The sequence below is a fragment of the Zalophus californianus genome, chromosome 1 (assembly GCF_009762305.2).
Source record: "Zalophus californianus isolate mZalCal1 chromosome 1, mZalCal1.pri.v2, whole genome shotgun sequence".
NCBI lineage: Eukaryota > Metazoa > Chordata > Mammalia > Carnivora > Otariidae > Zalophus > Zalophus californianus.
The window spans coordinates 54,118,804-54,144,180 of NC_045595.1; the positions used below are offsets into that span (position 1 = coordinate 54,118,804).

Below are 25,377 nucleotides of genomic sequence, written 5' to 3' on the forward strand. Positions count from 1 at the left end.
GACTTAACCTCTGGGTCCTGGCAGGGAAAAAAGAGCACTTCCGGTTCCTGGTTCTTCAAAGAAAAGAGAGACACCTGAGAAAAATAATACTGAAAAAAAGTCGAGGGATACCTTTGTTTCCTAGATATTAATATCTCAGCGTAGTAGAATTTTTCATACCTTCTGTTGGGACTACGTAGACTATTTGGAATTCTTTCCGAGCTTCTAAGACCTGGTGGGGGACATACACTTCCGCCAGAAATTGAAGCCATTTCTCCGGAGAATAATCCAGTTTTTGGATTATTTCCGCCCGCGTTTCTTCTGCTACTAAGTGCGCCTCTTAGTGGCCAGGAAGGAACAAAACAGAGACTTCCTAATTCCCTCACGTGAATGTGTAGAGTAAAATAGCAATGAAACTGTAACAGGTATCGTTCGATGGGTTCTACTCTCCTTCCCACAATTCTGGGAGGTAGTTCTATTATTTTCCCCGTTTTATACAAGTAGAAAGGGAAGTTTGGGGATTCGACTCCAAAATCCACACTTCTAATCATTAGGCTAACCTGCTTAGTGTTAAATTGTTCTTGGTTTTGTTTTCCTTAGATTTTGTTTTTAAGATTGTTGTAAAAAACCACATTTCAGATAAAATTGCGCCTTGATTCCATAATTTGAACACAATACAGATATCATCATTGATCTTTTTTTAAAAGATTTTATTTATTTGACAGCGCACACTGGTGGGGGGGAGGGGAGGATCAGCAGGCAGAGGGAGAGGGGGAAGCAGGCTCAGCACTGAGCAGGGAGCCGGATGTGGGGCTCGCTCCCAGGACCCTGGGACGACGAACTGATCAATTGAAGGGCAGACGCTTAACCTACTGGGCCACCCAGGCGCCTCCACTGAACTAGATAGTAGTTCCAGGGACCAGATGGAGACAGAAGCTACACTGGATGAGAAGTGAGAAGGGAAGAAAGGGTTGACAACTCCTTCATGAAAGATTTGGACTGTAAAGGTTAGGGGCATTTGAGGAGACCCAGAGGAGTGAAATGTGAAATGTGAATTGTCTGAGGTCACAAAGCTGGCAAGCAATAAGGTTGAAACTGGCACCCCTTTGTGCCTAGGACTATACCAAACCTCATGAATCCTGCTTATCCTGCAGGCTCTGGGAAGTCAGGTGGGATGCAGAGCATGAAATCACAGTGCTAATAGCAGCCCACATTATGTGCATTGTGAAGGAAAAGGTCTTGATGGGGTCAGGTGGGCTGATCAAGCAAAGGGCTCATGAACTAGAGAGCATGTCTCCAACTGTGAAAGAGATATGAGAAGCAGTAACCAAAATGGCTCCATCTTTGGGGGATGAGAGACCCGTTGCCACTGTATGTCATGGAGAAGGGCACAGGGTACCCACAGTGCCAGCTGCTTTCCCATGAGCCCTGAGATCCTAGGACAAGAGCTGGAGGTGCCATGCAAGCATCCCTGCCAGGATCCCTGAGAATATTCCTGCTCTAGTGCCCCGGGCTCAGGACCCCAGCTTTCCAAATATTTGTCTGGCCACAGCTCCTGGGCAAGAAGTCACATCAGCTGGATCACAGGTGACATGAAAAAAACTCCAACCCGGTTTATTTCAAAAGGGCAGAGGTCAAGACAGGGAAATACTCAGAAACTGCATCTCTTTCCTGGGTACATCTGCCCTCTGAGACCCTGGATACTTTTGCTCTAGCGAGAGGTGGCTCCACGCCATTCCACTGAAAGGATTTCTTTTATCTGGCTCTCGACACTTCCCCCGTGACTGTGGCTCTGGGCTGCGAAAGGCACTGGCCACAGCCCGAGGATGGCTGGATCCCACAATACCTGGGCCACTCTAGTTGATGTAGTAGACCTTGGGAGCATCGTAATAGGCACAGGTCATGTAGTTCATGTTCCCAATGGGCCACCAGTGTTTGGGGTGGTAGGTGGCTGAGTAGGCATGGGGCTGCGGTTGGACGCAACTGAAGAGCGCCAGGCTCCGGTCCACGGCCACAGTGGGCAGGTAGAGCTGTAACTTGTCCAGGAGGTGACCCGGCCAGAAGAAATTGGGGTGAGTTCGTTGTGGACCTGTGGGGCTCTTCACTTTCAGCTTCCTGGAAAAGAGGAAGACAGAAGTGTGTCATGGCAGACTAGCCAGGGCCGGGGCTCCTGCTCAGCAGAGCAGACCAACTGTGATCAGAGTGGAGGGATAGCATTGAGCTAAGTCCTTTAGCTCCATGCAGTCGGTAGGTTCTCTTATCCTGTCTACCTTACCAATGAGGACCTGAAGGCCTAGGGAGGATAAGTCATTTCCCCAAAGCCACGCAGTGAGCAAGTGGCAGAGTGTGGGCTTGACGCCCAATCTACTGCCTCTAAAACCCAAATTCTTGGGCACCTGGGTGGCTCATTTGGTTAAGCGACTGCCTTCGGCTCAGGTCATGATCCTGGAGTCCCGGGATCGAGTCCCATATCGGGCTCCCTGCTCAGCGGGGAGCCTGCTTCTCCCTCTGACCCTCTTCCCTCTTGTGCTCTCTGTCTCTCATTCTCTCTCTCTCTCAAATAAATAAAATCTTTAAAAAAAATAAAAATAAAACCCAAATTCTTTTTTTTTTTAAAGATTTTATTTATTTATTTGACAGAGAGAGACACAGTGAGAGAGGGAACACAAGCAGGGGGAGTGGGAGAGGGAGAAGCAGGCTCCCCACCAATCAGGGAGCCCGATGTGGGCCTCGATCCCAGGACCCTGGGATCATGACCTGAGCCAAAGGCAGACGCTTAACGACTGAGCCACCCAGGCACCCCTAAAACCCATATTCTTAAGTGTACACCATTTTCATGTGAGGGTCAGGGTATAGCCTCTGGAGTCAGCATTGCTGGGTTCAAATCCCTGCTCCACCACTTAATAGATGGGTGACTTTGAGTAAGATCATTGATTTTTCTGTACCTCAGTTTCCTCTTCTGTAAAATGGGTATGCTAAGAGTCACTTTATAGGGTTGCTAAGAGGATTTAAATGAGTTAAAACACGGAACACACCATGGCAGTGTCTGCCTGGCACTCTAAGAGTTTTACTGCTTCTCAGTTCCTGGGCATTGAGCCCTAGATACTGTGCACCATGCAACATGCAGAGTCTCAGGCACCTCCTCCAAAGTCCTCCCTCCCACCCACCCCCTTCCAGAGTTGGATGATTGCTACAGACCTGGTGAATTCCCCAAACTCCTTAAAGTGTATTTTCTTGATTTTCTTCGAAGTTTTCCTAGTGGATAAGAGAGGAAGGTCTCTTGTCAGGAGAGGGGAAATCCAAGTTAATGGGGCCTCAGATAGTACATGGGGGTGGGCCTGTCTGTGAGTCCAAACCAGAGCTCCAAGAGGAGAGTTTCTTCTACTTGAGGTGGGACCCTGACTCTGTCTCTCCATGCTCCAGTGGGACACACAGTAGGCTTGGTCAGCCAGGCGTGGGCTCACAGCCTGGCTGGCGGGGTGACTCTGGGCAGGTCACTTCCCTCTGCAGAGCCTCTTGTTTCTTATTACCCAGAACAGACACCTCCCGGGGTAGCTGAGAGATGCTCAATAATCTGAATTGTTTGGGAGCCCCTGACTCCCACTTCCTCTGCCAAGGCTGAATCCAGCTTTTGGAACAAGCGTGGTGAAAACTAACTCCCTAAATCTTGGGCCTGGCAGACATCACTAATCGACCACAGACACCACTCTTTCCCAGAAGACCTGCATTGGGCCTCAGAATCTTTGTCAACACAATTCAAGTAGCAAGATAAAACAAATATCCATACCTGCCCGTGGGGCCCTCTCTTTATCCTTTATGGCTGTGGCCTACCTAAGCCTGGACAGGTTCCCACCCACTCCCTAGGTTCATGGTGCAGAAATGGAAGTCAGCCACCCAGGAGCTGGTATGCTCATTTAACAGATGAAAAGCTGAGGCTCAAACAATGAAGCATCTTGTCCACTTAACCTGCAGCTTGTCTGATTTCCACTTCGCTCTGCTGCATCCTATCCGTTCTGGCCACACGGCCCCCGTGGGCAGCTAGCAGAGATCTAGAATGTGGGCAGTTCCTTGTCCCCTCCCCATTGTCGTCAGCTGGCCCCTCCTCATCCCATGTTAGTCCCATCCCTCCTCGGGGATGCTGCTCGTTCCCCAGTCTGCAGTCACCAATAGATGCTGGCTCTTCACCTGCCCAGGGGTCACCTCCTTCCAAAGAAGGACATTTCTTTAGAGAGGACTCAGGTTGGTCTGAGGCTCAGTGACAGGCCCCAGTGCAGAGTTTTTTCCTTCTCCTAAGGGCTGCAAGCCCACTTCTTGCCAGAGAAGACAGGACAAAGAAGGGACTGCCACCCCTGTCTTCTGTAGGGCCCCTGACAGCTGGCCCATGATTTGTGAAGGGGCTTCCCTATTTCTCGAAGAAGGCCCTCTTTTTCATCTTTCCTAGAGAGCTTGAGATCACGTAGGATGTGGTCGGAGAGTAGCTGTATTGGGGGGGGCAAGGAGGCTGCCACCCTCAGACAAGTGCCAGGGATCACACCGGACATTGGCCAACCTCTGGTGACCAGTGGGGTTGGACATGCTGGACATGCTTGGACACAGGCTCTGGCGCACCATGACACCTCAAGTAGGCCAGCATCCCACCCCCAGCGCTGAAGGAGCGGCACAGAACAGAAGGCAAATGGCAGGGGACACGGGGCTGGGGGGGGGGGTGTGACACTCAGCTTGTCAGCCTTCTTAGCCAGAGCCTCGCTGAAGCCCTGGAGCTTGAGCAGGGTCAGATTGGGACTGAAGATCTTCAAGTCTGAGTAGTAGCCTCCCGGTTGTCGGATCGGGCGCACCTGGTCCTTCTGGAAAATGATCTTGTCCCCCGGGTACAGCAGGGCTGCAAGCAGCAAGAGAAATGTGACCTGTCAGCCCAGGACCCCTCTCTGCGCTGAGCCTTTGGGGCAGAGGAGGGCTTTTTTTTTTTTTTTTTTTTTTACTCAACATTTTTGTTTGAAAAGATTTTTTCTTATATACATTCTAAACGTTTTATGTTTAAATGATTGTAGATTCACAGCAAGTTGCGAAAGAAGTGTAGAGGCTCCCTTAGACTCTCCCCCCACCTTTCCCCAATGGTGACGTGGCATAAAACCATAGTGCGGTGTCAGGAAGTGGGGCTGGTCGCTGTCTGGACTACAGATGGGGGAGCTTGTTTATAACCAGGTCAGCCATGGCCCCAAGGCCTGGGTGCAGTTAGGATGGAGCGTGCAGCCCCATGCCCACTCTGCAGAGGTCATGCTGGTTCAGGAACCCACAGGAGGAGGGGAGATTCACCCAAGACTTCACTAGGTTAACTTAGACCTAGTCGATGACAGTTTTCTCCTCCCCTAGAATTAGTCTCATAGATATCCTCGGGAGACTGCTCTAAGAAGTCAGAGCACAAAAAACAATGGGCTCTGTCTTCCTGCAGACATTGAGCAGTGCTTGTCCCGAGATGGTAACACGTGACTAACTCATATTCTAGAAAAAAGTAATGGAAGTTTACACTCCAGGTTATTAATGCTGGTTATCTGCGGGGAGAGGGAAGGGACATATGCAACATCAACATTTGAAAAAGGTACACAGGATTTTATAAAACTACATTTAAAGATATATATATATATAAAATCTAAAATAATTTACATAAATAATTTTGTATAAATGGAAAAGAAAGAGAGGTCTGTGAAGGGACAATCATTGAAATATTAATGGTGTTGACTCAAGCTGGGGAAATTCTTATCTTTCTGTTTTCAAAAAAAGCTTAAGTGAGCAAGTATTATCTATAAAATTGGGGGGAGAAAAACAATAAAGCTGTATTCACTGGGGAGAGGGAAAATGCCTCAAAGTTTTAAAACTCTAGCCCTTGAGCTTGAGGCCTGGAATCGGAGCCCATCAAGCTCTAGTCTAGAACACAGACACAGAAGTCCCAGTGTTTGAGTTTCTTTCCTCACAGCAGGAGCAGGTCTCTGTCACAGAGACGCCCAAGAGATAGTGGCCAGGATAGTGGTCAGAGATGGACTAGAGTTTTTTCCCATCTAGAACAATCAGAAGCAAAAGGAAGGCCACCCACGGATGCTTCCGTATGCCCGTGAGTGTGAGATCCTTCCGGCTGGTAAGGTTGACAGGCCCAGGAGCTAGCAAAAGCTAGCAGTGGAGGGAATCAGTAACGGCTCGGTGTTGCGAGGGGACAAAGGAGGCACATCCAGAGGAAAGGCCTGGCCCACAGGGCAGCCCCGGGTGCATGCGTGGTAAGCCTGCCTGCGTTCAGAAGATAGTTCGCTGTAGCTTCACCACTAGCCAAGACCAGGGAAAGTACATAATCAGGGAAGATGAGGCTCTCTGAGGAAGGAGGAAGGAAGGATGATGTGGCAAAAGGTCTGTGTCCAGAGCTGCAGGATTTCTTGCCTCTGCCCTCCCAAACCAGGTGGGCAGCAAGTGGCCGCCCAAGTGAGGGGATGCCGCATGCCCAGGAGACAATGACCACTTAGGTTGGTTTGCCTGTGTTTCTGGAGGCTTTGGGCCACGCTGTTGTACAGAACTGTTATGGGCTGGAATTGTCCCCCCGCCCCCCGCCCGCAAGGCCAGATTCATATAGTAAAGCCCTGAGCCCCTGAAACCTCAGAATTTGTATTTGGAGAGAGGCTCTTTTAAGAGGTGATTAGGCTAACATGAGGGTGGGCTCAAATCTGATCTGACTGGTGTCCTTGTAAGAGGAAATTTGGACACAAGAGAGGCACCGGGGCCTGAGTGTGCAGAGGGGAAACCCTGTGAAAAGGCAGCAAGAATGTGGCCATCCTGTGAGCCCAGGAGAGGGGCCTCAGGAGAAACCAGACCTGTCGGCACCTTGATCTTGGCCTCCAGAAGTGTGAGAAGACAAATTTCTGTTGTTCAAACCACCTGGTCTGTGGTATTTTTATTGTGGCAGCCTGAGCACATTAATACAAGACCTAGGGCCCTATGCATTGTGCATTTGCTTCCGTCTCTCTTGGGAAAAAGATGGAGATAGTCAGTTGTGACGGTTAACTTAGTCTCAGGGAAGTCACACCACCGTCTGTGTGCCCCTTTCTCTGAAAGCCACACTTCCCAGTTTGGCCATGGTTCCTTCCTGGCCACTTGGGAAACCTCTGCCCTCAAGTGCAGCTTGCTCTTTTAAAGCACAAAGTGGGACCCGCCCATTAAATTTATAAATTCACAAATCTGGGGCACGAGCATTGCTGTGTGGTCATCGGGGGCTTATGGGGCCCTCCCCCAACCCCATCTCTTAGAAGCACATGCTCTACCCAGAGATGGGGAGGGTTCAGATCCTGGTTGGATATATGGAAACACAATTTTCCCTCAAACAGAGGGTGAGACCAGTGTGGAAATCTCAGGGCCCAGTGCTGGGGTCTGAGCAGAGAGAGAAGGGCCTCAGCAGAACTTGGCCCCTGGTGCAGTCCTACCTCCGTGTTGCAGAAGAACCAAGAAGCAGACCTGACCTAGGGAAGTGGTTTTGGAAAAGCTCAGTACAGCATAGCAGTTATCACTTGTATCAGATCTCCCTCTTTGAAACTGGCACTGTTCCTTTCTGCTCAACTTCAGGGCTCCCTCACCCTGAACTCCTGTTCTAGAATGCTTAGCAGCTCAGCTGGGGGAGACCAGAGCTCTAGGTCTGTGGAGCCTGGGTACCGCCAGGATTCTAGAAATCCCATCTCACAGCAAAACACACTGGGCTGTTCTCCCCTCCACCCCCTCCTTCAATGTCCCCACCACAGGCCACAGCAGTCTAGCTGGGTGCATGTCAGCTGGGGAGGGAGAAACCTCAGGTGGACGCCACCCTCGCCCAGGTTCTGGGCCCTCTTGGCAAGCTCCCATGGGCCAGCCTCCAAAGCCCTTACCTTTCATGAGGACATCCTCCGTCAGCGGAAGGCCGTAGTACTCACAGAGCTTATAGCACTGCAGGTAGACCAGAAAAGTGTCCCTGCGGGACATGTTGACGAGCTCCCTCATCTCCCCGTGGATGGTGGACGGGAGGCAGTGCTCATCAAAGTGCTTGTTCCCACTGCGCACCAGGCGGCACCGCTCCATGTACTGGATGGAGGGGATCTTGAGCTGCAAAGAGAACAGAGGTTGGCACACACTTCCCTCCACCTTGTTTTTTTCTTCCTGGCCAGAAGGCAGATGTGGAGCCTCACCTCCCTCTCCCCCATGGGGGGAAATGGCAAAGAATGCAGGGCAGGACCAAAGTTCAGGCTCTGAAGTCAGTGACTTGGGAGAAAAATCACACATGGTCAAGATTACCCCCGAAGAGCGCTTGAATGGCTCCGGTTAAGGCATGCAGTGCTGTGTGCACAGCCCGTGCGTGAAGCTGCACGTCATTGTATCATATGTGCAGTAGGGTACAATGTAGATGTCCTAGTGAAACATGGCATCCACGGGTTTGGCTGCACCAGGATTTAGAGTAGGTGCAGACATCTGTGCCTTTGAGGTAGAAGCCACGTGTCAAGGACGGCCGAGCAGAGCAGGAGAGGCCTGCGGAATGCGGAGCCACTTTGGGCCTTCTTATTTATTTATTTGCAAGGAAATAAAAAAAAAATCTATCTTTTTCGCAGCATCTAACACCAGAATCAACAAAGTACAGCCCACAACCCACATCTGGCCGAGCACCTAGTTTTATAAAGACAATTTTCTTGGAACACAGAGGCACTCATTTGTTTACAGTCTGTGGCTGCTTTTGGGTGGTAGTTGCCACAGAAAAGATGGAGCCCCAGAAGTCTAAAATAGTTGTTGCCTGACTCTTTACGAAGTTTGCTGATCCCTGCTCAAAGATGTTGGGGTTTTCTTGTCATGTAAGTGAATCAGATCTTAGTTTTTGATATAGCACTTACAATGCCTATGTATATAATAAATAGAATATATATTTATATATTTATTATATTATATTTAATATATAATTAAGTTAATATATAGTATTATATCTTTATATTATATTTATTATATATAATAAAATATACATTTATATATAGTATAATGCTAATATTGTCTGCCTCCCTGAAGGCAGGGGCTGTTTTGTTTTCTGCTAAAAGAGCGCCTGGCACATTGCCGTCTCTCGATAAATATTTGTTGGGTGAATTCATTCATGCCATTCATTCTTCCTTCACTGGTCATGTGTTTCTGGAGTGCCCACTGGGTGGCAGGCCCTGTGCCGGGCACTTGGATTCCAGCTGTGATGAAGATGCAGCTCTCTGCCCTGGTCTCAGGGTGCAAAGTCACAGGTAAAGAATGGGAGGGGGGAACTCCATACTCTCGGAAACATGATCTCATTTCATCTTCAGAGAAACTTCGTGAGGTAGGTATTGTTCTCATTATCAGATGAAGAAGCCTGCTCCCAGGAGTGCCCCAGCCCGAGGGTGCAGTGAACTTAAACCCAAACCTGTCCAGGCGCCCAGCCCCATGCCCTTCCCCTTGGCCCAGATACCTTGTGCTGCCGCTTCCTCTCGCGGTACCGCTTGCCAACATCCTCCATCTCCTCCAGAGTCATGGGCCGTGCCTCCATCTGGGTGTCGACCACGGGCACGGTCAGCAGGTCCATCTTTCGAGGCTGTGGGGCCAAATCCATCTGCTTCTTGGATGCACTCTGTGGGGAGCCTCTGTGCTTGGCGGATCTGTAATCTGAAAGGACCGCGAGACTGAGAGGAGGCCCAGCTAGGGAATTCATCGAGCAGTTAACTGATGTGACCAAGCAGGTGCTGCCCACCCCTCTGCTCTGGTCCATCATGAGATGGACCTCGAAGGTACCCCTTCTCTCTTCCTCCACTATGGCCTCCCTCATGCAAGGCCGCCTCCTCCCTCACCTGCACCACGGCCCCAGCCTTCCTATTGCCCCTCTCATCTTCTAGTATTCTGTTTCCACCAAACAGCAAACAGGACCTTTTTGTTTTTTTTTAAAGATTTATCTATTTATTTGAGAAAGTGTGAGAGAGTGAACAAGGTGAGGAGCAGATGTAGAAGCAAGGTGGGGCTCGATCCCGGGACTCTGGGATCACGACCTGAGCCAAAGGCAGCCGCTTAACTGACTGAGCCACCCAGGCGCCCCAAATAGGACCCTTAAAAAATATAATCACTTCATTCCCCTGCTGGCTTCCCACAGTAGTCAGACTAAAACCCAGAATCCTCTTCCGGGTCTGCAAGGCTCTGCAGCATCTGGCTTCAACTGAACATCTACCTGATCCATCTCCTACTGCTCACCCCTCCATCACTCCCCCTAGCCACCCTAACTGCTTTCTGTCCCCTGAAAACTTTCCCGAGTCCGGGCCTTTGCCTTTGTAGCTCCATCTGCCAAGAGGCCCTCCGCCAGACTGGCTCCTCATCAGTGTCAGCTCCTAGGGCTGCTTTGCAGAGAAGCCTCCCCTGACCACCACTCCCTCACTCTGTCTTGTTGTCTTCAAGGCATTAATCATGACTAGACATCATCTGGGTTAACCCTCTACGTGGAAGCTCACTGGCTTCTTCACTCCTGTGTTCCTAGTTCTTGGTTTTTAGAAGTGTGCCTGGCACATAGTAGGTGCTCAACAAAGATCTGGATGAATGATGGCCCCTGCCCCGGTTCAGGCCTCCACTGTCCCGGGCTGAAATGAAATCATGGCCCAGCCACCTTCTAGTTTTCAGACTGGAGACGGGTGGCTCAACCTCTCTGAGCTTCAGCTTCCTCCTTGTCGAGCATGAAATGTAGGTCTGACCTGCAGGGACTTGAAGGATAATCTGAGCTACTGCTGTGGGTAAAGTGACCCAGGCCACAGTGGGTGCCCCCAAATGCTACTGCCTTCTCTCTTTGAGCTGGGCACCCAGACTCTTGACGCTGCTGCCCCTATAGGCAAACAAATGAACCCGAGCCCACTTACCCTGCCCACTGACGCTGTCCAGGGGGAAGGGTTCCGTGATGATACTGAGATGCTAATACCCGCGCTTGTCTTCAAGTCTATTTTTTGGGAAATAATAGGCCCTAAATACCTTTGCTGCAAACATGCATTGCGCGCACTGTGGTATTCACTAGATGGCTCACAGCCAACTACACGAATAATGGTGAGCTTTGGTGATTTATAACGAAAAGGCACAAAGAGCATGGATGGGAAAGCATGCCCAACTTGAGGCAGCCCTGAGCATATGCTGGACACGGAGGGTGATGGAGATTATGACTGGGGGTGGTGACGTGTGCAGGTGACTTGGGGGGTGCTCAGGTTCGCTGGGACTCTGAGAAGGGCGGAGACCCTGCCTGGGGCTGACAGGGCCTCTGCCCAGGGGCTTGTTGAGACGAGAGGTCAGAAATCTGTGCTGCACTGTGGGTGAAGCTCTGGAGGCCTGTGCAACAGTCTCTCTATGGGAGCTGCCCGCTGCCTCCAAAAGAGCCAACTAGTGAGGACACTCAGTGCCCGGCTCAGTGGGACCTGGACTCCAGAGGCCCTGGCTCAAATCTTCATGTAGGTAAGGAAACCCCTCCACTATACCCCGCCCCCAGGGCTCTCACATGACTTCAGAGAGGGTAAGGAACACTCCACACCAACATGTCTGAAATGAAACTCCTCCCAGCCTGATGGGTGGGGGCAAAGCAAGATTTATTTTATTTAGAAAAAGAAAGGTTATATTTGGGGATATGTTATATATATATATTTTAAAGATTTTATTTATTTATTTGACAGAGAGAGACACAGTGAGAGAAGGAACACAAGCAGGGGGAGTGGGAGAGGGAGAAGCAGGCTTCCCGCCGAGCAAGGAGCCCGATGTGGGGCTCGATCCCAGGACCCTGGGATCATGACCTGAGCCGAAGGCAGACGCTTAACGATTGAGCCACCCAGGCGCCCTGGGGATATGTTATATTGTATACTTGTTATTATATGTTATATTTGGTTACATTTGGGGAGGGCTCTGGAATGGTGGGTGGAGGTTTAAAGAGGGCTTTAATTTTATCTGTAGTTGTTCAATTTTAATTTTTTTTTACAACAATGGCACTAAGCTATAAAGAACCATGATGTACCCTTGTGTTGTAGAGTAAATTCATAGCCAGCACCATGGCTCGTCCATTTCTGATTTGCCTCTGTGCTATATCTGGATAGATGTGGTTCCACAAGCACATGGCCTGGCAAATGGAACTTGAGCTGTGCACAACTCATACAACTGTTCACAGCAACCGTGCTAATATCTCTGATAGTGGAATATCAAAGTAGACTTTCCAGTAAACTCTAAACATGCGCTAATTCTGGTTTCTGAATTTTAGTGGGTTTTTTTTTTTGTTTTATAGGTTTTTTTATTTTAGTTAACTTATTTAATTTAATTTAATTTAATTTAATTTAATTTAATTTATTTGACAGAGAGAGACACAGCCAGAGAGGGAACACAAGCAGGGGGAGTGGGAGAGGGAGAAGCAGACTTCCCACTGAGCAGAGAGCCCAATGTGGGGCTCGATCCCAGGACCCTGGGATCATGACCAGAGCCGAAGGCAGACGCTTAACAACCGAGCCACTCAGGCGCCCCTTTAGTTAACTTTTTATCAGTAAAATATAGATTAATAGTAAAAAGGCCTTGGGCCCACTACAAAAGGAAGGGCTTTCTGTTTGGGTCAGATTTCAGTCTATCAGGTAAGCTTTGGTGGGCTGAAACCACCTTTTGAAAATCCTCCCTTAAGGACAAGGGCTGGGCAGGGGCACCTGGGTGGCTCAGTCGGTTAAGTGTGTGTCTTCAGCTCAGGTCATGATCTCAGGGTCCTGCGGTCAAGGCCCATGTCAGTCTCCCTGCTCAGCGGAGAGTCTGCTTGTCCCTGTCCCGGCTCCCTCTGCCCCTCCCCCCTACTTGTGCTCGCACACAGGCTCTCTCTCTCCTCTCTCTCAAATAAATAAATAAAATCTTTAAAAAGGACAAGGGCTGGGCCTCATTCATCTTCGAATAGACATGGTAGGTGGGCACTCTAGAGAATATCTACTCTTTCGTTGATTGCTGGGCCTGGGAATTCCAAAGGCTTGGCCACCTATGGTAAGCCAAAGTTGGAGAACACACTCAAGAAGTAAGCCAAGGCTGCCTCCCTCATGCTTGCTTCCAGGATGGGGAAATGGAGACATGGGGGTGGGGGTGGATACGTACACTCCCTTGCAGTTGACAGGGTGCTTCTCTGCTGAGCCAAAGACCACTGCTTGTAGTTGTTGACCAGGATATCCGTGGTGATGCTGTTGCACTTTCCCAGAGAACTGAGATAGATCACAACATCCTCCACCTCCTGGTTTTTCAGAGGGACTCCAATCTGAGGAGAGGAGAGAAGCCACAAAGGTGGGTGGACTCCATCCAAACATCCTGCCTGTATGGCCAAAGCCATAGCAGCCTGGCCCCACCTCTCCTGTATAGTTTCTGGTTTCATCCATTACCACTCTCAGCTCATGCCCAAGGCCTCTGCTGCAGGAGCTCAGAGCCCCTTCCCAGACCCTGAGCACACTCTGCACTTTCTCACCCTCTGCCTTTATTCAGGCATTTCCACCTATCTGAAGAACTTCTATCTCTCCTTCAAAACCCAATCCAGATAAGCCACCATCTTTGCAGAGTCTGCTACTTCTTCCTTCTGGACCACCACCCTACTCCATACCAATCTCAATGCCAGTTTTCCCAGGTTGGACTGGAAAAAGGATTTTGCGTCTACCATACTTGTCCATGAGAAATACATAAGCCTCCCTTAACTGAAGTAAAATAGGATCAGAAATACAAATCACGTTACTCTTTGGGGGACAGTGAGCAACTTTGTAGGAGTATAATGCTTGCCATCAAAACCATATATTCAAGAAGAAAAGTTTTAAAGGAAATATAATTTTGTTCCTCAGCTTCTTTAGACTGCAGTCATAGTTCACTGAGCTTTCCTTAAAGAGGGTCAGAACTTTCCTGGGACTAAAGGATGTAATATTTTATCTTTTTTGATTATGATGATTAAAAACACTTTATCTTTTTTTTCATGTTTTGAAAGTTTGTTTAGATGAGTACATGTCATGAAACAATAGTGTAAAAACTGATGATGATTTAAAACCATAAAAGATGTAGCAGTCAGCTCCCTAAAGTGTTTTGTAAAGGTAGCTTGTATTCAAAGTATATAAAAGCTTAATTCATGCAGACCAGAGGTCAGCAAACTTTTTCTATAAAGGGCCAGATAGTAAATATTTTAGGCTCCATGAACCATATGGTCTCTGTCATAACTACTCAACTCTGCCAACATAGCGTGAAAATGGCCATGACAACACATACACATGAGTGTAGCTGTGTTCCAATAAAACTTTATTTACAAAAACAGAGGCAAGCTGGATTTGACTTCTGGGTGATAGTAGACCCCTACTAGACCAATGGAACTTTCTGCAATGATGGAATGTTCTATATCTGTGCGGTCCAATAGAGGAACTGGTCACCACATGTGGCTACTGAGCATTCAAAACGTGGCTGGTGTGAGTGAGGAAGTGGATTTAAAAATTTTATTTATTTATAATTAACTTAAAATCTTGGCTAGCCCTTGAAAGTGTGGCCTGTGGGCCAGTACCATAGACATCACTGGGAGCTTGTTAGAATGCAGCATCTTGGGCCCTGCACAGAGGTACTGAGTCAGAAGCTGCATTTTAACAGACCTCCATATGATCATGTGCAAGTGACAGCTGGAGAAGGTCTAGAAGGTTCTAGAGGCAAGACTGAAGGCCCAGCCATCTCTGTGCACAGTTCTGGGGTCCAATGGGCAAGACGGTGATTCCTCATGCAGCTGACTGGTTATGGGGTCCGTTCTACAGGCTTTCCACTCAGAGAGGGGCTTTCAAGGTCAGATCCATGCAGGGGTGGTTTTAGGGGTCTGTGTGGCCACAAGTTATGCCACATTTTCCAAGCTGGCTTTATAAGTAACAAGACTGATAGTTTGAGTCCCCTGTGTCTACTTTTCAGTTGGTCCAGGACCTGGGTGGAGGCAGCAGTGCGGGCAGGGTGCACGGACATCTTCCCCACCCAGGCCAACCCGGAGGGAGCACAGGAGGCACTTACCGCCTTCAGTGCCACAATGAACTCCTCCCTAGAGATCCTCTGGTTCTCACTCCGGTCCACCTTGCTGAATATCTCCAGGATCTTGATCTTGCGGCTGCGCAGGTAGGAGTACAAGGTGGCCAAGGCAGAGGGCTTGGGCAGTCGGAGCTGGGGCACAGGTCGGCGGGAAGGCCGGGGGCTCTTCTGCAAGAGGCAAGAGAGTGGGGCAGAGGGGGAGAATTCAGGGGAGACAGGCTGCTCGCACGTGATTCCCAGAGTTAGAACAGGGAGAGAGAGGGGCCGAGCGGCTCTAAACAGACAGCAAGGTGGAATGCAAGGAGCACTGGATTCAGGGCAACTGCGTATCGCATCTTTGGGCCTCCGCTTTCCCATCAGAAACAAGAGGGTTGGACATTAGGAGAACTGACATTTCATTCTTACCCACATGTCTCCTGTCAGACAAGTCAGGATTATGATCCCACTGAGCTCTCAGTGCCCCAAAACACATGCCCCTGCCTGGAGCTAGACGGAGCTCTCTAATCCTCCTACCTCCCAGCCTTTGCTCCCACTGGGCCTCCTGCCCAGAATACCTTTCCTTCTCTCTCTACTTCTCCAAATCCTCTCTTCCTTTAATTAATCCTCGCATCTTCCTTTAATTTCAGGTTATATATTTTATAATAAATAAATAAATAAATAAATAAATAAATAAATAAATATATATATATATATTTACCAGAATAATACCCCCTTACCTTGGTGCAGCACCTGACAGTTTACAAAGGGCCTTTCTGTTCCCTAGTCTATAGCTCCTCTGTGTTTGGGACCCCCCCCCTCTATTAATGGCCTGTAGCAAACTGTAGTCATCAAACTGATGTGTCTGCCTCCCCCATTAACATCTGAACATCTCGAAAGCAATTATTTAAGCTACATACCCTTACCTCCCGTCCCCCTACTGAAAAAGACCCCCAGCCCTAGGCAGATAGGCAGTCATTGTTTGCTGAATGAATAAATGATGTTGTAAATTAGGTATTAGGTATGACTTTCCCTTTTTACAACTGAGAAAACAGGTTCAGAGAAGTGAAGTGACTTGTCCAGGGACACACAACCCTTGAGCAGTAGAGCTGGGTTTCAAACCCAAGTCTAGTGCTTATTCATAGACACTGTGCTGCTGTTAGGAAGGGTGTGTTAGACCTATGAAATTTGGATTTGGACTCTGATTACACCAAGGACTGACTCTGACATCAGTGAGACTGCAGTAGTAATCAAAATGGCAGACAAAATATTGAGTGCTCATTCTATGGCCAGCACTGTCCAAGGCACCTTATATAAATTCATCCATTTGTCACAGCAACCCTCGGAAGTAGGTACAATGGTTATCCCCATTTAATAGATTGGGGATCATAGAGCTAGGAAGTAGCAGAGCTAGGTTTAAACCCTAGTTTATCTGACCTCCTACCCCAACTTCACCTGACCTGGGAGAAATTTCAAGTGTTTGCATTACAAGGAAATGTCACAGAGAGCAAGCACTGGGGGATGAGGGCTCTGATACTGACTTCCATTAACTACCTCTATAGGTCTGGACAACCGATTGGCCTCATTAAGCTTCTATTTCTGTATTTAAAAAAGGGAGTTCCTCCTTTTTCTTCCAACCTCACAACTGTGATCCCCACAGTAGCACTAGGAGCACCTCCCTGGCACGTATCGGCCCTTAACAAACATGTGTCCATGAACAAATGAATGAACAATGAGTATTTTAAAATGCCCCATAGATGGAATGCCAGGAATTATCCCTCCTCGGGTGGGTTTTGTTTTTTTAAGATTTTATTTATTTATTTGACAGAGAGAGACACGGTGAGAGAGGGAACACAAGCAGAGGGAGTGGGAGAGGGAGAAGCAGGCTTCCCGCGGAGCAGGGAGCCTGATGCGGGGCTCGATCCCAGGACCCTGGGATCATGACCTGAGCCAAAGGCAGACGCTTAATGACTGAGCCACCCAGGCGCCCCTCGGGTGGTTTTAAGATAGAGTCACAGTCTCCCTCCTGAGACGGAGCCTGATTCCCCTCCCCTCGAGCATGGACAGCACTTAATGACTAGCTTCTGACAAATAGCATACAGTCAAAGTGATCATGTAATTCTCCTGAAACTACTATCTCCTGAGATGAGGTCATAAGAGGCATTGCAGGCCTCCTCCTTGTCTAGTCCCTTGGACCACTCACTCTGGGAGATGCTGGCTGCAAGGTGGTGAGGACATTCAAGCAGCCCTATGGAGTGGTTGCTGTGGCCAGGAGCTGAGGTCCCCCTGCCAACAGCCACATGAGCGAGCTAGCTTGGACACAGATCTCTCTGCCTCAGTCAAACCTTCAGATATGTCTGTGGCATGTGCCAGTCACTTGAAATGAAAGACTGAGCCAGAGCCAGCCGCGAAGCTCCTCCAGATTCCTGACTCTCAAAAACAGTGGGATAATAAACTTTTGCGGCTTTAAATGTTTGGGGGCATTTGTTACACAGCAATAAAGAACTAATACACCTCCCTTTGGGGACTTCTCTTTGCGCCTCTTTGAAATGGGGGGAATGACCCCTATCCTGCCTAACCCGAGGAAATGAAGTGAGATGACAGTATGCCCCTAACACCTTTGGTGCCTTCATCAGCAAATGGGGCGGCTCACCTTGGTGGCTCTGGTAGGAGTCAGACAGGCCAGCAACTGGGCCTCATGCTCCTCCTGGATCATGTGTAAGACCTTGGCCTCTGAAGGGGTGAGGCAAGGCTTGTTCTGCAGCCACTTCTCTGTGTCGCCAAATGACTCCAGGTTCTGCCGAAGTTTCAGCCTCTGGCTGAGCCAGGTCCTCGCATCCTCCAGCTGCCCTGGGATGTCCCCGGCTCCCAGGGCTTTAAAGCTGGAGATTGGCCGTGGGGGAGTCTGGGCTTGGGCCGTGAGATTGATGGGTATTGGATCCTCGTTTTGGGGCAAGATGATGATCCGCCGGCGGCTCTGAGGCAGGTGGAAATCCTTCTGCTTGAACGGCTTGAAGCAGTGGGCAGTAACCGGTTCAGGATCGAAGATGGGGTCCTTGCTGGCATTTTCATCATCACCCGAGGTCTTAGACTGGCAGAGTCCTTTTGGGAAAAGTGTTAGGTGAGTTTCTTTCAGGAAGAGGACTAATAGAGTCCTCAGGAAAGAAAAATGCTACAGCAGCAGGCTGGGTGATAGGGCATCTGTGTTTCAGGCCTGGCTTTATCATTGCTTTGCTATAATAATGATTGTGCGCTCCTGGTGGCAGGCACTATGCTAAGAGCTTTATATGCTTCTTCTTATTTAATCTTACTCCTTCCCACCCCATCCCCACCCCAGTACTCTTTATTGGCAATTGGTATGATCTTTTTTAAAAAAAGATTTATTTATTTGAGAGAGAGAGAGAACGAGCGGCGGGGGCGGGGTGGAGGGGTAGGCAGAAGGAGAGGGAGAGAGAGAATCTTAAGCAGGCTCCACACCCAGTGAGGATCCCCTCATGGGGTTCAATCTCACAACCCTGACAGGATCATGACCTGAGCCGAAACCAAGAGTTGGACACTTAACCAACTGCACCACCCAGGCGCCTCCAGAATGATCTTTCAAAAATGCCATTCTGGGGGCGCCTGGGTGGCTCTGTCAGTTAAGTGCCTAACTCCAGCTCAGGTAATGATCTGAGCTGGGTTCCGCGTCAGGCTCTGTGCTCAACGGGGAGCCTGCTTCTCCCTCTCCCTCTGCCCCTCACCCTGCGCGTGCATGCGCTCCCTCTCAAAAAAATAAATAAAATCTTCTAAAAAAATAAAAACAAAAATGCCATTCTGATTTGGTCTGATCATCCGAGCAGAGGCTTTGGAGCCAGAATGCTCCAGCCCTGTGCTGGCTCTCTTGCTTCATGGCTGCATGATCCTGGGCAAATGACTTAGCATCTCTGTCTCGATTCTTCAGGTGTAAAATGGAGAGAAAGAGGGTACCTACTTTACTAAGTGGTGGAGATGGTTGGAATCAGTCCATTTTAGAGGTGCTTTATCCTAGTAAGGGCAGTTTTTTGTTTTTTTTTTTAATGTACTGACCCTTCACCTATTTTGAAACCCTTCCAAGACTTTTAAAGTCCCATGACCCTCCTCTGTCAACATTTCCCACCTCATCTCTTGCCTATCATTCCTTACTGTATCCCAGATGACTTGAGCTTCTCTCAGTGATCCCTGAATGGTCCAAGCTCCACCCTGCCTAAGGGTTTTCCACGTGTTCCATCTGCCAGAAATGCTCCATCCCCCATCCCTCTCCCCCTCAGTCCTCATCCGCAGACCACATGTTACCTCTCCAGCTCCCAAGCTCTGTTATATCCTCATGTTATCTCTGCCTAATATAACCTATATTTTCCTTTGGACCACTTATCACAGGTATGTAAATTAGGTGGCCCTCATGCTGAATGAAGCTTGGGGTCCTGTTTTGTTTGACATGTTCCTTAAAATTTTTCAGCTTGAGTTACTTTAGGCTGGGGCATGCCCTCTCCAGTTTGCCATAGTCCCCACCATTCTCTATTGTCTCAAATACACATCAGTTCATTTATTAAGTGCACGCTTCAAGCAGACATTTGTGTTTGAAATTCCTGGTGTAATTACTTGGTTGATGTTTATTTTTTCAATAGACTGTGGACTGGGACCTCATCTCTCTTGTTCCCTGCTGGAGCCCCAGCCCCTCCACATGCCAACATATGGAGGGAGCTCAGTAATTATTTGGTGAATGAGTGGATGTCAAATGGACAGACCTAATAGGTCAGCTCTAAGGCTATACCATTTTACAGACAAGGGCACTAAGGCCCCGAGAGGGCCAAGGTCACACAGTTGATTAGTAGCAGAGCTGGGATAGATCAAATGAATAACAAATACATCCTAAAATTCAGAAGGGATATAACATTATTATTAAAAATATAGTCACCACATTTTCCTTCTAAAACCCAAACTCCCTTGCTTTAAAACCCTTTCATTGCCTCCAAAATAAAATTCAATCTCCTTAACCTGGCCCCACCGGCCTACCCACCTCTGCCAGCCTCTCTAATGGGCTCCTTCTCTTGTTCCTTCTGGGCTCACCCTGTATTTGTACCCCAAAACTGAGCTGACTACAGTTCCTTGGTCCCCTTGCCCTGGCCACATGCTATTTCCTCTCTCTGGAATGCTCATCGAGACTTAGGTTAGGCATCACTATCTCCTGAAGCCTTCCCACCACACCCCCCACCACCCTCATGCCCTCTCTGGGTTCCCATAGCACCCATGCCCATCCCCATCAAAGCATTTACCATATCTTTCTGGATGAAGATGCTTTCTGAGTCTTTCTCTCCCAACAGCCTGTGGGTTTTCCAATGTTAAGGACTGTGTTCTAGTTCCCATGTATCCCGGGTGCCCAGCCTGGCACAAAGTGAACATTCAGGACATTTGTTAAGTCTCCTTACAATGCCCATGTGTTTCTTTCATGGTCAGAAAATAATGAGTATACATTAATGTGGACAGAAGTGAGCACATCTTAACAACCCATTTATCATTTCTATGAGGACAAGATGCTGGGTATAGCTGAGAATGTAGCCATTCATCAGACCCGTATTTGCTGAGAATCATCCAGTACTTGGCATGGCCAGGTGCAAATCCAAATGAGGCTGGACGCCCAACCACAGGGCGCTGGCATGGAACAAGGTGGGGTAACCAGAGCGGTAACAAGATGCTCTCAGTTGGGGGAGAAATGCTGATGGAGGAACCTGGGAGGTCATCATGAAGGAGGAGGCATTGGCATGTGCCTTCAAGAAGGATTCAGATTTCAGGGGTGGAGGGGTCAGCATAGGGAAAGTTTAGGGGTGGGGTTTGGAGATTTTAGGGTTACTATAGTTCCACAAGTTGGAAGCACATTGTGTGTGAAGGGGGAATTTAATGGGAAATGAAGTTGGAATCGTCCTGAATGCCAGATTAAGAGGTTTAAACTTTACCACGTCGACCATGGGCACACACTCAAAATATGCTCCTCCCTGGCCTTGCCACTGCCACTCGTATCCTCACTAGACCCCAAATCCATGAGCTTCCCTTAGCCAGAAGAGTCACAAGTCACTCCCCTCTGACACCCTTCAATGGCTTCACTGAAATGGCTTCCCAGTGCCCCTAGAATAAGCAACCCCCTCCTGCAATGGCCTACACCACTGCCCTCACCTGGGTCCTGCTCCACTTCTCTCCCCCTTGCTCACTTTGCTCCAGCCGTGCAGGCCTGCTTTCTCTTTGTCCAACTCTCCTAGCTCTGCCCCAACTTGGTTTTGGCATTTGCTGCACCCTCTGGAGAGCACGGGATTCCCCAAGATCTCCCCTGGCTGAGTCCTTTTCACCATATGGTTCTCAGCTCAAGTGCACCCCCCTGAAGTCACCCTGACCTCCCTATCAAAGGTCACATGCCCACCACACCACAGAGCCTCCATTCTAGTGATCTTTGGAGTCCTGTGTCCATTGGTAGGAAAGTGATGTGGGCTCTTACAATAAAAGAGGTCACCACATAGTTGTGGGTAGAGACTGTGTGAAAATGTCCCCAAGAGATTGTGAGGACAGCTTTCAGAGGCTAACTAGTCCCATTGCCTTCCCAGGTCAGGGAACTCTTTCTGCAATGACCCTGGCAGATTATACCTCCGCTTGTATACACCTCTGGCGACAGGGAGTTCTCTACTTCGCCTTGTGGATGCCTAATTCTGATTGCTAGAAAAGACTTCCTTATATTGACCCAGATTTCGTTTCCCTGGAATTTCTACCCGTTGATTCTAGTCCTCCCCATTGATGTCCCAGAAAACGCATTTGTTCCCCCTTTAGTGGGACAGCCCTTCAGGTATCTGGAGACAATTCAACTCTCTTGAAATTGTCTTGTCTTGGCTCTGATTCAATCTCTCCCTAAGTTCCATCCTACCTCTCAAGCCACTTGCTGTTTGGCTTCTCTTTTCCTGCCCACCCCTTAAAATTGGTGCCTTCCAGGTTTATACCTGGGCTTTCTTCTTTCTTTCAAACAATCTCCTCTACTCTCATGTTTCTGTGACCTTCTCTATGCTGAGGACACCCACACCAATATTTATGACTTGAAATTAGCTGCAACTTTCTATACCCTTGCTCCTAAAGCATCTCCACTTGGATGGCCTACAAGTATCTCAGACTCAACCAATGAAGACTGCACTGATCTCCATGTCCTGTCTCCACTGAATCTGTTCCTCCTGTTAGGTTCCCGATCTCTGTGAAAGCCACCTCCATCTCTAGGTCACCCTAGCTACCAACCTAAGCATCATCTTGGATTGTTCTTTTCATGTTTCCTATTCACGCAGCCCCGGGTCCCTCTAGTCCCCTCTAGTCTGACCACTCTCCCTCACCTCTCAGTATCTTTGGTCTGGATATTTTGGACAGCCCCAGATATCATCAGTCTGTGCTTCCAGTATTCTGAGTCTACCAATTCCCTCTGCATTTGCTGATGCTCCCAATACAATACTGTCATTCCCAGTGGCTTCTCCATCCCCTAACTCACAAGTTCTTTCATGATCTTGTCCCGTCTGACCTCTCTCACCTCTCATCCCCAGTAACACTCAAATCACCAGCAATTTCCTGAAGACACCATATGTCTGAGGCTCTTTGCATGTGGTTCTCTTGGCCTGGAATGCCTTTCCTCCCCATTTTGGCACGGAGAACTCCTTGTATCTTGAATTTAGACCCCAGTGTAAAGATCTCTTTCAGAACCTTGGAACTGTTCCTCTCCATCCTCTACACTTAGCAGAACTTTTATTCCTGGGTGTCATCCCCAGGCCTGGCATCCACCCTTTATTCTGTAATTATCCCTTTATCTGCCTGTCCTTCACCTCTGAAGTTGCAGGGCTTTGCGGCAGCAGGCTATTGTGGAAGGTTTGAGGACTGATAGCTTTCTCCATGCTTCTCCAGTACCCAATATATTAATATCCAGCAGATAAGTGGGGCAGAGGATGAGCCAGAGGGCTGTGGATGTCTTTCCCGAGCTCAAAGATTGGACCTCTGATTTCAGACCAAGGCAACTTGGCCCACACCTCCAGCCTGGGCATGGAAATCTGAGAAATGTGCATGACCTGCCCCCGACTCCTTGGTAACTCCTCCTCTAGAGGGGGTACGGCACAATGAGATATTTGCCCCCGTCCTTGCCCTCACCCCACTTGCACGCATCTGCAGGCGCTGCTTCTCTGGAGCTTACCGAGCCGCGACAGGAACAGAGACTCATTCGTTTCCTGGGAATCGTCGTCCATGGTCACAGCGTCGGGGGCGGGCGCTGAAGAGTGTGTGTGAATGCGTGTGTGTGTGTGTGTGTGTGTGTGTGTGCGTGCGTGCGCGCGCGCGCTTGCGTGCAGGCACCAAAAAACAGTAATTCCAAATTTTGCAAGAGACCCTGAAGTCGCAAGCTTAGACGCTACTGTTGCCTGGACTACAGACGCCCCGCGCTGATTGGCTGAACGCTGCCACGCTCCGATGTCCGCGGAAGGAGGAGGGTTGCGGGGGCGGACCCTCCCACTCCCCAAAGCCCCGGTGCTTCTCTCTTTGCGGGTCCTGAGAAGCAATCGCAGCCATGCAGAATTCCTGGCTTGGTGAAAGATAGGATTTCTTAGTATGGCCCAGTGACCGCTGAACCTGGTGTAATAAATCCCTGGTTATCCTGAAAGCTGTAGGATCTTGAGCCGGCCTCCATGTCTTTCCTTTTCATCCAAGGAACAGGCCCTGCCTCCTCCAGAGGGGTGGTAGAAACCCAAGAGAGCCTTGGCCAGATAGAAGCAGTATGCTTTGCCCCCTAATGACAGGGTGCCATGGCTTAGAAATACAAAATCTGATAACAGGAATATTAATAATATACACTTGAAATGCCCATCAACTGATAAATGTATAAACAAAATGTGCTCTGTCCACACAATGGAATGTCATAAAAAAGTTAAGTACTGGCGCGCCTGGGTGGCTCAGTCGTTAAGCGTCTGCCTTGCGCTCAGGTCATGATCCCGGGGTCCTGGGATCGAAACCCGTATGGGGCTCCCTGCTGGCGAGAGGCCTGCTTCTCCCTCTCCCACTCCCCCTGCTTGTGTTCCTGCTCTCGCTGTCTCTCTGTCAAATAAATAAATAAAATATTTTCTAAAAAAAGTACTGATGCATGCTACAATACAGATGAACCTTCAAAACATTATGTTAAGCGAAAGAAGCCAGACTCAAAAGGTCACATATTACTCTATTTATAAGATATGCCCAGAACAGGCAAATCTATAAACACAGAAAGCAGATTGGCAATAGCCAGAGGTTGGAGGTGAGGTGTGTGGCTTTGGGTTTGACCGCTAACAGGCGCGGGGATTCTTCTTAACGGATTGGAAGTGTTTTAGAGTTAGTGATGATGGTTGCACAACATTGCTGAGTGTACTAAAAATCATTTAATTGTATACTTTAAAAGGATTAAATGATGAATTTTATATTATGTGAATTTTGTCTCAAAAAGTTAAGAAAAAAACACTTGAGCACTCAGTCTGCATAAGGTACCATCTTCAACGAATTGCATTATCTTTGTCACCCTCTCAACCTGAGGTAGTCACTCAGACCATCCCTAGGAGCCACATTAACAGCACTTTTATTTTTTATTTTTTATTTTTTTTAAGTTGTTTATATTTATTTAATACTAAGAACATAGATATCCTAAAGAAGGGACAGACGATAAGAAAGTTTCTTCTTAAACAAGATTTTGATCATAAAAACTAGTCATTCAAATCTCTAAAACAGAAGAGCACACATATCTAAAAAACACAAAATGTATTTTCTCTTTTACCTGAATTAACCTGAGAACCCCTAAACACTCTCTTTAAGAGATGCCAATATTAAAGTCGTAACAGCACTTTTATAAGCCAGGCTCCATTTAAGCAATTACATTCATTAACTCAATAATCATTATAATCGTGTAAGTTATTATGAGTGGTGATAGCCTCACTATCACTTTTGAAAGAGATGAGGAAACAGGTACAGAGGGCAGGCGACCTCACCTGCAGCAAAGGAGAAAAGCCAGATATGGCCACGGCTGGAGCTCCCTTGCTGTGTCCACACAGGCTCATACTCCCCAGGGTATCCGACCGCAGGCCCTAGCCTGATGTCCTAGGCTTGGTGAGCTTGCCTTAGCCCCCAGTCCCAGCTGGTGCCCAGCGTTTCAGAGGGCCCTCTATACTCTTACCTGCAGGGTTTGGGCATCTTGTCCCTACAACTTACCCCTTTTGTTCCCTTCCATTATTTTGTGTGTCTTTCTCTCTCCCTGTGATCACATGTCTCTACAGAACCTTTTTTCTTTTTTTCAAAGATCTTATTTTAAGTAATCTCTACACCCAACATGGGGCT

The 25,377-nt window shown here is 48.5% G+C and overlaps 1 protein-coding gene across 1 annotated transcript; it reads right to left on the reverse strand.

The window, feature by feature from the left end:
- Positions 1 to 1,835: 1,835 nt before the first annotated feature.
- EFCAB12 (EF-hand calcium binding domain 12) lies at positions 1,836 to 23,376 on the reverse strand. Its single transcript, XM_027585709.2, has 9 exons — positions 23,222 to 23,376; positions 17,660 to 18,108; positions 15,016 to 15,198; positions 13,105 to 13,261; positions 9,452 to 9,645; positions 7,872 to 8,085; positions 4,699 to 4,858; positions 3,178 to 3,234; positions 1,836 to 2,094 (listed from the first exon to the last, which is right to left on the reverse strand). The coding sequence occupies exons 1-9, from the start codon at positions 23,271 to 23,273 to the stop codon at positions 1,836 to 1,838; spliced, it is 1,725 nt and encodes a 574-aa protein (XP_027441510.2). The 5' UTR covers positions 23,274 to 23,376.
- Positions 23,377 to 25,377: the final 2,001 nt, after the last annotated feature.

Excerpts from the sequence above, each read along its gene's own strand:
- EFCAB12 (XM_027585709.2), bottom strand. The coding sequence starts at position 23,273 with ATGGACGACGATTCCCAGGAAACGAATGAGTCTCTGTTCCTGTCGCGG. Across the intron at positions 4,859-7,871 it reads GGAGGATGTCCTCATGAAAG|CCCTGCTGTACCCGGGGGAC; the intron begins GTAAGGGCTTTG and ends TGCTGCTTGCAG. Across the intron at positions 2,095-3,177 it reads GAGTTTGGGGAATTCACCAG|GAAGCTGAAAGTGAAGAGCC; the intron begins GTCTGTAGCAAT and ends CCTCTTTTCCAG.